At 44.1% G+C, this 12,500-nt stretch overlaps 1 protein-coding gene across 1 annotated transcript in view; it reads right to left on the reverse strand.

Annotated features, from left to right (window-relative positions):
• Positions 1-3,463, reverse strand: part of LOC308284438 (extracellular serine/threonine protein kinase FAM20C-like) — a 12,421-nt gene extending 8,958 nt beyond the window's left edge. Inside the window, exons 1-3 of the mRNA XM_080725055.1 lie at positions 3,336-3,463; positions 2,341-2,784; positions 1,487-1,668 (exon numbers count right to left, since the gene is read on the reverse strand). Coding sequence (XP_080581181.1) covers positions 1,487-1,668; positions 2,341-2,783 — 625 coding nt within the window. The 5' untranslated portion in view covers position 2,784; positions 3,336-3,463. The remainder of the gene's footprint in view (positions 1-1,486; positions 1,669-2,340; positions 2,785-3,335) is intronic.
• Between the last annotated feature and the right edge of the window lie 9,037 nt (positions 3,464-12,500).

A 12,500-nucleotide genomic window follows, 5' to 3' on the forward strand; every position in this document is an offset into this window, starting at 1 on the left:
TGTATTGACTTGATTATGATTAGTTCAGTGTGGTATCAAGCACTGATACCACATAAATAGCCGACCTCCAAGCTCACAACGCGTCGCAGCGTGACGCGTTGTGAGCTTGGAGGTCTACTATTTTCACCAAAAGGCCCCTTTAGCAATTTCATCCCCTGCCTCTCCAACATTCTTTGCACGTCCCTGGTACTGAAGTCTGTTTCAATTTACTCTTACCCCCCCCCCCCCACACACACACACACACACACACACACACACACACACACACACACACACACAGCATAATCTTTATTCACTGTGATATATCTGTCTGTAATTTTCTCAACCAGCTATCCTGACCACATGGACGCTCTTATATACTGGTCATATTGGCATGATATGACCATGATAAGCTCCCATGTTTTTGCAAAAGCGCTCTTCAGAGAGCATCATAAACATGACACCAAGGCATGATGTTTCCTTTGTTTTTGTGTACGTGGGTGGTATTGCTGCACAGTGAGAACATCATATTATGTGTTGGCAGTGTACCTAGCAAGACGGACATGTGAGGAGGCAGGTCTGCTGCCTATGGAGATTTTCACTCCAAAATTAGATATTGTCTACTGCTCGCAAAGAAAAGCAACACCTGTTTTCACAAAATGATTGATTGCATAACGCTAAGAAACAGACTGCAGTAGGGGATTTTCTTTCTTGAACTGGTATAAATACTTAGCTAAGCATTTGTTAGACAGAGCAGGTCGCAGTTTCTCATAAACCCTCTACGTTTGTTGTATTTAAATTAACTTACATACTGTACTGTAAGATATTAACTGCTATATAGGGAGTAGAACTCTGCATATACAGTCAGTAGGCCCACCTTCAAATACATTTTGAGCTTTGTACTGTACCGGCTTTGTGTGAACAGTAAATCAGGGATCAGAGTGAACTCAGTTGGAAGGTACCATGCCAGTTTTGCCTGACTGATGGCATTGAACACTAGTGGTTGGTTCTCAAACAATTTCATGTCAATGAGCCACAAATTGAAGTGTTTTAGGCCATTCTCTTTTAAAAAAGATGTTGTGCCAGGGACTGATACAGGGATATGAGAATATGTTTTGTTGTTGGATTACAACATAGTTCCGTCTATATTATATGTGCATGCGAGAGAGTGAAACCTGTGATCTGAATTGTCATTATACATTCTCTCACAGGGCTAACTTCTAGCTGGTGAAATAATAATGACAGTTAACTGTACCCCAGCGTGCACCAGTTTTCCTCAGGGAGCATGAATGACCCCTGGAGGTCACCAGCCCAGGCCCTAGCTTGAGAACCACTGAGGTCTTTCAGGAAGAGAAAAACGTTAAATCCCTCATAATCCTCTTCACCCTGCAACCTGTTTTCCTGCCTTCTCCTCCGTCTCCTCCCGACACATTCCCCCTCTCTCACCTATACCATCCTGTGTCACCTTCCCACCAAGTAGCCCTCCCCTCCTCTAGCTCCCACTCACCAGCTTTGAGAACACGTTGCGTTGCCAGATAATGAGTCAGTTGGGCCAGATTGGGGTCCTTCCTGTCATACAGCTCCCAGCGAGAGATGCCCAGGTGGAAACGCAGCCATAGAGGGTGTGACTTTGAATCGTTCGTCCATTTATCTTTGTCATAACCGTCCTCCTCCTCACTCGCACTCTGCCTATATGAGAAAGACAATATGAGAAGACATGGCAATTGAGGGCAGAACAAACCTATAAATTGCCAGGGGTGAAATTTAAATTGAGAGACATTTTCAATTTGAACACCATTAGCTATTTTAGTGAAATGACACAATCATCAACAAAGTATGAATAAACTTACATTGTAACCGCATTGTTATGGATATAAAAGGGCCTCCTAGTCGCAATTATTGAAATTGGCAACTAGTGGCTGAGATACCGGTACATGTGACTAGCCCAAAGTAGCTGTTGATTCAGAACCATAATGTGGTATAGATTTGATGTCATTCATCCTAACTCTGGGTCTGGGTTGAATGTGGTCACAATATCAGACATCTGGGGGAGTTTCAGGCTGTTGTAATTGTTGTAAGATAATCGTTGTAAGAAGTGGGCTACTGACTGCTGTGTGTGTGTGTGTGTGTGTGTGTGTGTGTGTGTGTGTGTGTGTGTGTGTGTGTGTGTGTGTGTGTGTGTGTGTGTGTGTGTGTGTGTGTGTGTGTGTGTGTGTGTGTGTGTGTGTGTGTGTGTGTGTGTGTGTGACGTAATTGACTACTGTACTGAACCTATGATATTTATTACTATTTACTTTTCCTAGCATCTTATAAAAGAGCAATAGATTGTACAGCACTTTCAAAATACTTGTAATGACTTACCAGTTACTGTCATCGTCAGGATGCTCTTCACTTTCTTCTTCCTCACCTTCTACTCTTCCTGGATCCCCTCCTCCTCCTTCATTCATTTTCACCCTCAGCAGCCAATCGTCATCCTGCAGCGCAGGGCGTGGCAGGTTGTACAGCTGGTGGTCAAAGAGCGCGTCCAGCTTGGACCGACCTTTGACCTTTTGTGTCACTTGCGAGGACGACGTTGAGGAGGAGGAGGAGGAAGAGTGCGAGACCGACTGGCGGCGCTCGGCGACCTCCATCACAGGTGAAAAGGGCGAGGATGATGATGAGGAGGAAGAGGAGGATGGAGGCTGGACGCAGGCTGTCTGGAGGACGGAGAGACAGAAGAGAGCCAGGAGGAGGTGCAGAGCCAGAGAAACACACGCCAGGACCAGACAGACCGAACGAGAACGACCAAGGCTGTGTCTCAACATGCTGGGGGAGACAGACAGACGGACGGACGGACGGACGGACAGACGGATGGACAGACAGACAGACAAACAGACAGGCAGACAGACAGACAAGACAGACAGACAGACAGACAGACAGACAGACAGACAGACAGACAGACAGACAGACAGACAAATAGACGGACAGATAGACAGACAAAGTCATAGAGAGAGGGAGAGAGACAGAAAGAGGAGAGAAAATGGGTGGCAAGTATCAACAATACCAGAGGCAAAAACCTGTCATTGTTATTAGAAAAAACAAATAAATGGATTTAAAACTGAAGAGTCATTTTCTTTTCAGTTGAAAATCTATTGTTTTTGCCAAGCAACATGGCAGTAGGATGAAGTATAAATGAGTCAATGGACTGATACATGATAGAGAAAGGAGGCATAATGTTCATTAGCTTCAGCCAGACGATCATTTGTCTAATTTACCAGCAGAATGAAAAAGCTCACTAAAAGGAATCAATTCATTATTGAGCGACTCATTCGCCCCATATTCCCAGTCTGGATCAGCAGGAGGGTGAATTTACTCACATCTCATCTCTCAGAGGCCAGCAAGCTGTCAAGACTTCTCCCTCTTCTTTCTCTGCTCCTCTCTCTGTTCTCTGTCAGTGGTGGTTAATGAGACACATCATCAAAGTTCACTGACATTTCAATCTTCTTTTTCTTTCCCCCTGATTTGTTCCCACTTCCCAGGAATAGAAGCTGCGTGTGTGTGTGTGTGTGTGTGTGTGTGTGTGTGTGTGTGTGTGTGTGTGTGTGTGTGTGTGTGTGTGTGTGTGTGTGTGTGTGTGTGTGTGCGCTGCGCGCGCGCGCATGCACGTACCTTGGTAGTTTAAACAGATCAGTGTGCACTGCCAGGTTGCAGTGACCTGTTGCTGCAGTGCAAGTTCACTGGCTGATGGCACTGTATTGATCTTTCAGTCTGTTTGATCATCACTGTCATGAATATGACAGAACTGTAACATTATAAAATTACTAAACTACCGGTACCCTGTACTTTCTCATATATAATAGAACATTTTCAGTGGCCATGTACAGTAGACACCTTTTACTTTTATAAACTTAATTTGTATTTGCAGTTTGTCACATGTACAAAAACTCACTGGGTCAACATCATTACAACAGTTAAAATATCACATTTTAGTCCATATTAAATGTCTGTGGTTTTGTTGGGTTCCATATTCAGTCCATTTCTCAAGAGTTTGTGTGTAAATCTCTCCATCACATATATTTCCTCCACAATGCACAGCCACTGCTCACAAGTTGGAGGGTCACTTTTATACCACAATCTTGTTATTGCTTTCTTTTTTTCTTTGCTGGCTGCCAGCAGCAACTTGACCAGACTACATGTCATCTCCATTATGTATTTTACTGTCAAGTTGCCTAGATAACCACACTTGTCTTTGGTATTTCATATTTCAATATCTCCTTAATTGCTGACCACACATCATCCCAATACTTGTACATTTTTGGACAATTCCAAAATATACGTTTGTGGTCAGCAGCATCCATGTATCCACACAATCAGACACCTTTTACTTTTTTACTACATAACCATTTGTTTCCTACATAACAATATAAAAGAGTTATAACATTAAGGGGCCATGCAGAACATTTTAAGTATCTACTGTATGTGTATCAAGTTGACAAGTCTAACTAGGCCCAGACCACACACTAGTAGTGTGACATTTCTACTAACCTGGACAAATAATACATAGCCCAGTGTATTCAATTAAACATATTCAACAATCTCTCATCCGTCTCTCATGCTAAACTCTGATTTCACAATCACAATAATCCCATTGCCTGCCAAAGGACCAGTGTGTTGTAGAGATAGGAAGCTCAGCTCAGCCTATCCTTGATAGATAGGTGTGTGTTTTTGCAGGTCTTTCAGTCTGAGTGTATCAAAAAGGTAACTGGGTTAAGCACTGTTGGTCCGACCAGTTTAACATTCACCAGTGTCGGCAGGTTAGCATTTCACCAGGTTAGCATTCACCAGCGTTAGTTTTACTGAGGTTAGGGTTAGGGTTAAGGTTAGGTTTAGGTGTATCTTCGCCCACCCCCGACTTTCGGCAGGTCCGCGCAGCCAATCACAAGCTTCCACTGCCTTAACCCAGTTGCCTTTTTGATACACTCGGACTGAAAGACCTGCAAAAATCACTCTCCCTCCTTGATAGAGAAGACATGTCATTCCAAGCTTCCCCATGCTGTGGTATGAAAGGTACACTTTCAAGTAAAGTAAGTGGGCTCAGTCACCCCACGTGAACGTTGTTTGTTGTCAGATCTCCCAAACATTCCTGTGATCAGATCTTGCAAGAGTGTTGCTGACACAGACAGGGCTCCACCAAAGTTAATTTCCTCCTGATCTGAAGTTTTTTCATTTTAGTGTCAGAATGTTTGGAAGACGAATGGGGCCAATATTTACTTCTGTGAGTAATGAGTGTAAGTAGTCACTTCTCTCATTGGGATTAATAGACTCACTGCCTGCTTCTGTTTTTTGTAATCTTTGGGATCCCAATTTAAATTATTTGTGTTCATTTAACAGTGGGAGTGTACACATGAATTTGGTTCCATTTGTACACTCTCTGAGGGTTTTTTAAGACCTGTGGTCCCTGGACCCTTGCAACAGATGCAGGAAATGACTTGAATGTCTGTCTCTGCCTCAGCCTATCCTTACATCATGCTGTGTGAATGATGTAACTATTTTAGATTACTATATATTAGGCTTCTAATTACTAATTGCAGAATGTAGTAGGCCTACAGTATTATTTGTGTTGGCTTTTCTTTTTTTCTCACACTTTACAATCTCTCTCTCTCTCTCTCTCTCTCTCTCTCTCTCTCTCTCTCTTTTCTCTCTCTCTCTCTCTCTCTCTCTCTCTCTCTCTCTCTCTCTGTGTTTCTCTCACCGCACACCATGTGTGTTCTATGTGTGGCATCTGTTGGTGCTTGTCATAGGTCGGTGTGTGTGCATCTGTCAACAAATTGGCAGATTGCTGGCAGACACTCTCTCCCAGTATTCCAGCTGTCATCCTATGAGAAAGGTTCAAGGTGTTTATTGTGGCAGTTTATTGCAGTGGGGCACGCACGCACATACGCACGTACTGCACACACGCACACACACACACACACGCACATGCGCACGCACACACGCACGCACGCACGCACGCACGCACGCACGCACGCACGCACGCACGCACGCACGCACGCACACACACACACACACACACACACACACACACACACACACACACACACACACACACACACACACACACACACATACACACACACACACTTCTTACATCTCTTGTGATCAGCACTGAGAAAGTGCTAACCGTGGCAAACATAAACAAACTCCAGGCAGAAAACCAACCCACACATTTAGGAGCCCATAGACCTGTACTCCTCCTCACATAGCCTGGAGGGATTGTTCTGCAATAGGCTGGTGGTTAGTCTGTTGTTAGATCAACCAGCTGGTGTAACTTTATCAGTCAGTCAGCGGGTCAGTGGGTCAGTCACATATCGTTGTCGGGTGGAAACCTTGTATGTCCAAAACCATTTGTTTTTATCATTTAAAAATTAACTAAACTAAACTAGTGAAAACAGACGATCTAAGTACACAACGCCTCGCGGGGGTATGCTGTTTTCACTACTTTTGTGCAACGGCCTTGTATGATGAAGCAGGGCTTTACTTTGCGAAAAAACGTACACATTTTAAACTTGGAGATACAAGGATTCTGCCCGACAGTGACAATATGCATCTATAGGGCTGGTCCTGCATGTCCAGCCAAAAAGAAAGAGAAACAATTATTTAATGACATAATTATGGATTCCAATTTGCCCTTGGTCTCTTAGCGTCTCATTGCCCAATCGTTCACAGCCTAAATTCCCTGCTGATTTACCCCCCCCCCCCCCTCCACCCCCACCCCAAAGAAAGAAAAGGAAAATTGCAAATGTATCAGCAGCTTTAGGGAAGGCTGTGTGCTGTTCTCTCACATAGAAATGTGTGAGTGTGATTGATGCAGTAATTTGAAGAGTGACAGAGAACCAGGAAATGTGTATAACCCTTCGTCTCTCTCTCTCTCTCTCTCTCTCTCTCTCTCTCTCTCTCTCTCTCTCTCTCTCTCTCTCTCTCTCTCTCTCTCTCTCTCTCTCTCTCTCTCCTGGGAAGTGGGAACAAACCAGGGAAAAGGAAAGAGAAGATTGAAATGTCAGTGAACTTTGATGATGTGTCTCATTAACCACCACTGACAGAGAACAGAGAGAGGAGCAGAGAAAGAAGAGGGAGAAATCTTGACAGCTTGCTGGCCTCTGAGAGATGAGATGTGAGTAAATTCACCCTCCTGCTGATCCAGACTGGGAATATGTGGGGGGAAGAGTCGCTCAATAATGAATTGATTCCTTTTAGTGAGCTTTTTCATTCTGCCGACAAATTAGACAAATGACTTAAGCTAATGAACATTGTGTACTGTAACTGTGAGTTCATGGACTATACTGTAGTTTATACTTCATCATATGCCGAAAACAACTGACTCTCACTTGACAAACTGTCAGTTTATAGTGTGGCTCAGTCTGGGTCTTTGTTTAAATGTTTTGTGTGTCTATTTTTCTACTTGACAGCATGTGAATTAATTCGTCTATTTAAAAATCAGCTCATTATTTTAGCCTCTGGTGTTAATTCAACAATATGTCATCTCAAAGTGGAGTCCAGGGACCCTCAAGGTTTCTTGATGGACCCTTGTACACTCTCAGTTATGGGTGATGGGATCTAGAAATGAAGAAGTTTGAGAACGACTGATCTAGTGGGGACCACACCTATATGTTCCCCAGGTTCTATGTTCCCCTGGTTCTATGTTCCACACTTACCACCTAACCTTAACCCTTACCACCTAATGCTAACCTGGTGAAATGCTAACCTGCCGACGCTGGTAAATGTTAACCTGTGGGGAACATAGAACCTGGGGAACATAGGGAGGACCCCATAGCATATAGGGTATCTTCGGTTTCTGTCTCCTCTCTGTGTCTGTCTCTCCTGGCTCTTGCTCTCATGTCTGTCCTTTTAAGATGTAATGCTGGATGAGAAGTCTCTCCTTGGGAATGAACTTTTAAACGTCACCTCCTGGGAATAATGTGTGACACGACCGTTTTCTCTCTAATGCCTTTGACTCAGTTTCTCTACTGTGCTCTGTTTGTATTCTGACAATCTCTCTCTCTCTCTCTCTCTCTCTTTCTCTCTCTCTCTCTCTCTCTCTTCTCTTTCTCTCTCTCTCTCTCTCTCTCTCTCTCTCTCTCTCTCTTTCTCTCTCTCTCTCTCTCTCTCTCTCTCTCTCTCTCTCTCTCTCTCTCTCTCTCTCTCTCTCTCTCTCTCTCTCTTTTAGCTGGTGAAACACAAAGCTTTCTGTGATGTGCCGACAAAGCGCATGAAGATAAATATGATGTAAGGCCTGTCGGCATGTGTACATTTGAGCATGCACACACACACACACACACACACGCACGCACGCACGCACGCACGCACGCACGCACGCACGCACGCACGCGGGCGGGCGGACGGACGGACGGACGGACGGACGGACGGACGGACAAAAGCACTTAGATCCACTCATGTTCATACACAATATAAAACACTTTAACACAAATACTACATTTACAGATAGTACATACTGTACAAATATCGACACATTCACAACACAAAATGCACGCGCGCACGCACACACGCACGCAAGCACGCACGCACAGAAAGAGAAGGAGAAAGAGAGAGAGAGAGAGAGAGAGAGAGAGAGAGAGAGAGAGGGAGAAAGAAAGAGAGAGAGGAGAATCTATTCCAATGATTTAATATTCCATGTCTCATTAAATTCCACTTACAGCCAGGGAGCTGCAGTCTGAATCAAAAATGTATCCTGTGCTCACTCTCCCTCTATTTAATTCTATATTTCACACACTTCTATTTCTCCTTCTCTTTATTTTAATCTTTATCTTTCTCTTTTTGTACCGTATGCATGTTGTGCTCTATATTTCAATTATTTCACTCTCTTCATTGCACTCCATTTCACTCAGTTTTGTTTCACTCTGTTTATTTACTCTCATCATTTCAGTCTCTGTTTCACCTCCCTCTGAATTCCTCTGAAGTTATTTTTCCTTCCAGCCCCCTCATCCTTTCCCACCCTCATCATAATATCACCCACTCGTCTCCTGCTAAGTGACCGTCATTTGGTCTTTCAGCATTTTTATTTCCTCTGGAGGTGACAGCCCCCTGTTAATTAGGTAACCTCTATACAGTATAAGTTGTCCTTAATTAGCAAACCTTCCTTTAAGATAGAATGTATTATGTATGTTGTGCTGCATTTGTGCAGGTCCCAGTAGAACAGGCTGATGAGTGAGCAAGGTTTCCCCATCTTGAGGCACTTACTGTAGCTGCATATTGTATGTAGAGTTTGGAAAACATGGAATGACATGACGTGTAATGGGATTACCGTCACCTGACTATATAAAGATTCAAAGATACATTGCTGTGTTTTTGTCACTCACTCATGCAATTAGCCTACAAGGAGCAAATTGTTAATGGATTTGACCTGCTTCACAGACTGTGCTAAAGTGACAATAACCAAATATAGGGAAACAACACGATACTGCGTATAAAGTATAATAGAGCTTAAGAAGACAAGTGGTAAAAGTAAATGGAGAGTGTACAGAATATGCAGTCAACCCCAACGCAGCAGAGGTTGTTGGGTCGAATCCGCCGTGGTGCATCCAGATTTGCCGGGCGTTTATCTGAACACAACTGGCCCTGTGGCCCATGTTCAGGGGAGTGAAGCCGGGCAGGGAGGGTGATTCACTGCATGTAATCCTACAGGCTGGGGCGGCACCTGTCAGCAGGGAGGGTTGGGCAGGAGGAGTAGGACGACTTCTCTACAGTACGTCCTCCTGGTGTGAATAAATAGGATACAACAGCAGTGACAACACAGACATTTGTGTGGCGAGGAATCAATTGGTATAACAACTGAATTGGGGAGAAAAGGCGAGGAAGCAACCTAAGCAATACAAACCATGGATTGACATCTATATAGGCCTATATGCAATATGTGTCCCCCCAACTCCTGGTATTCCGGGGGTGCAGGGATGGAAGGGAAGACCCTGTGTTGCCCTTGGCTGACTGCATCACTTTCTGTATGGCTTGCAGGTCCTGGGGGGAAGTGGAACTATTTCCGTCACAGACGGTGATGGCCCCTGTCAGGATGCTCTGAGTTGTAGCAGAGTAAATGGATTTCAGGACCTTCTTGAACTTGAATTCACTCGGCTGTCTGGAGTGATACAGGTGTTGCCTTCTTTGTGTCAGTGTGCATTGTCCATGAAAAGCTCTCGTGATATGCAGTGTGCACACCGAGATACTTGAAACTGCTCGTCCTCTCCACTGTCCCGTTGATCATGAGGGGTGTGTTGGCACTTCCCCTTTATTTTTAATTTACTCCGATTTTCCTTTACTAGACACACAAAAAGAAACATGGCATATACCGGTACTGTACCGGTGCATGGTTAATGTAAAATGAATGTGACTTGTAACATTGGTGCAGGGGGATTAACATTAAATTAGGTATACATGCTGAGTCCAAAACCTTCCCTTTTTTGTTATTTTAAAAACTATTTAAAATAGTGAAAATAGCCGAACATCAAGCATCTAGCATCTATTTTCACTAGTTTTGTGCAACAGTGTTGTGTGATGAAGCGAGGCTTTGCTTTACGGAAAAACATACAAGTTTGAAACTTGGAGATAAAAGGTTTCTGCCCGACAGTGACGATAACTAACTTACTGTATACATTTCTGATCTTGTACTATATCGTGAACCATCAAGACCTCTCAGGTCATATGGGAAAACTGCAGTTCTGCAGGCAATTCTTCTTTATTTTAAACTTTTCTCTTCTGTAACGGTATCTATGCAATTTTACAAATGTTGTTTTAAGCATCCTAATTTCATTCTATAATTTGTGTTTCCTCGCTTGATGTTCTGTGTAAAGCATATTGAATTGCCTTGTTGAAAAGTGCTATAGAAATAAAACTGCCTTGCCTTGTTATCTGTTTACAATGTTTATTGTTTGTTTAGAGGACTGTGCAAGACGTGCGATAGAGAGTTACAGTGTATCACTCTGTATGAGAGACACTATCCAATATTGTGAGATTATCTTGGTTTAACCAATGGCTTGTCCCTGGGACTCTGAAAGACATGAGCGCCTGTGATCAAAAGAAAAGAAGGGAGGAGGGAGAAGGGATTGTTCTGTTGTTTTATTGCTCTCAATTTCTTCCAATCTTTTCTGAAATCAATCTCAGTGTTTGTCTCTCATTTCACACACATGCACCCACACAAGCATATGCACATACACACACAAGCACACGCGCACACACACACACACACACACACACACACACACACACACACACACGCACACACACACACACACACACGCACGCACGCACGCACACGCACGCACGCGCGCGCGCGCACACACACTCAGAAAGTGCAAACTTTAAAGCGTCCAAGTCCTGTATCCCCTACAGCGGTTGAACCTTAATGTAGGTTGCTTGGAAACAACCCAGAATTTGGCACCTAATTGGCGGGTGCATTGTATCCACTGACAGGAAGACAGTCAGACGGCAAGTCCATAGTGGAAGGTGTAAACTCTAATAAGACAGAGGGAATGCCAGAGCACGTCTGAAAAGTTGGACGGAATACAGTCAGCTGAGGGCCTTGTCGACGATGAGAAATTTGGACTCTAAACACACACGTACGTACGCACACACACACACACACGCACACACACACATGCACGCACACACGCACGCGCGCACACACACACACACACACACACACACACACACACACACACACACACACACACACACACACACACACACACACACACACACACACACACACACACATACACACACACACAATCAGAAGTCTTCTGCTCTCCAATCACGCTGTCCAATGCCTCTATCTTTCCTTTGTGTCTTGTGTCCTGCTTTTTCTGAGTTCCCCACCTTAGACCTCATACCCATGAGGACTTGGCCCCTAACTATACAGGAGCTGCATGTCCATGATGGCAGACAGTAACACATAAATGTAACACACACACACACACACACATACACACGCACACGCACACGCACATGCACATGTTATCCCACGATTTTGGTAAACCATTTTCCACCCAGTGCCAATTGCCTGAACTGTAATCCTGGGCGATACTCTCCCTCTGCCAACCTGGGGAGGCCCCGAACTGAGCTTCCTTCAATTATAAAGGTATTACTTGGCCTTGAAGTTAGACTGTTACCTGCAGGCCTGCATGGAGCATAGTGTGGAGTGTGGACTGTAACAGGAGGGGTGCTATTTCACCTCCTGGGCACTGCCAAATGCCTAAGTGCCCTTGAGCAAGCCTTAATAACACTCCTGGGCACCACTACATAAAGCCCACCTCTGTGTTTGCATGTCTATAGGCATGTCTGTGTTTCAGAACTATATCTCTGTAAAAGTGAACAGTGAAAACCGAATTTCCCACTGGGGATTAATATGTTCAATTATGATTGTTTGTGTACACATTCTCTGCTTTATTTTGATGTTTGACATTGACAGTGCATGGGGTGCCATTCAACAAATTGCCTCGGGTCAGATTCGAACCCGGGCCATGCAGCTTTGATGT

Source organism: Nannobrachium achirus, assembly GCF_963921795.1.
Source record: "Nannobrachium achirus genome assembly, chromosome: 4".
Classification (NCBI taxonomy): domain Eukaryota; kingdom Metazoa; phylum Chordata; class Actinopteri; order Myctophiformes; family Myctophidae; genus Nannobrachium; species Nannobrachium achirus.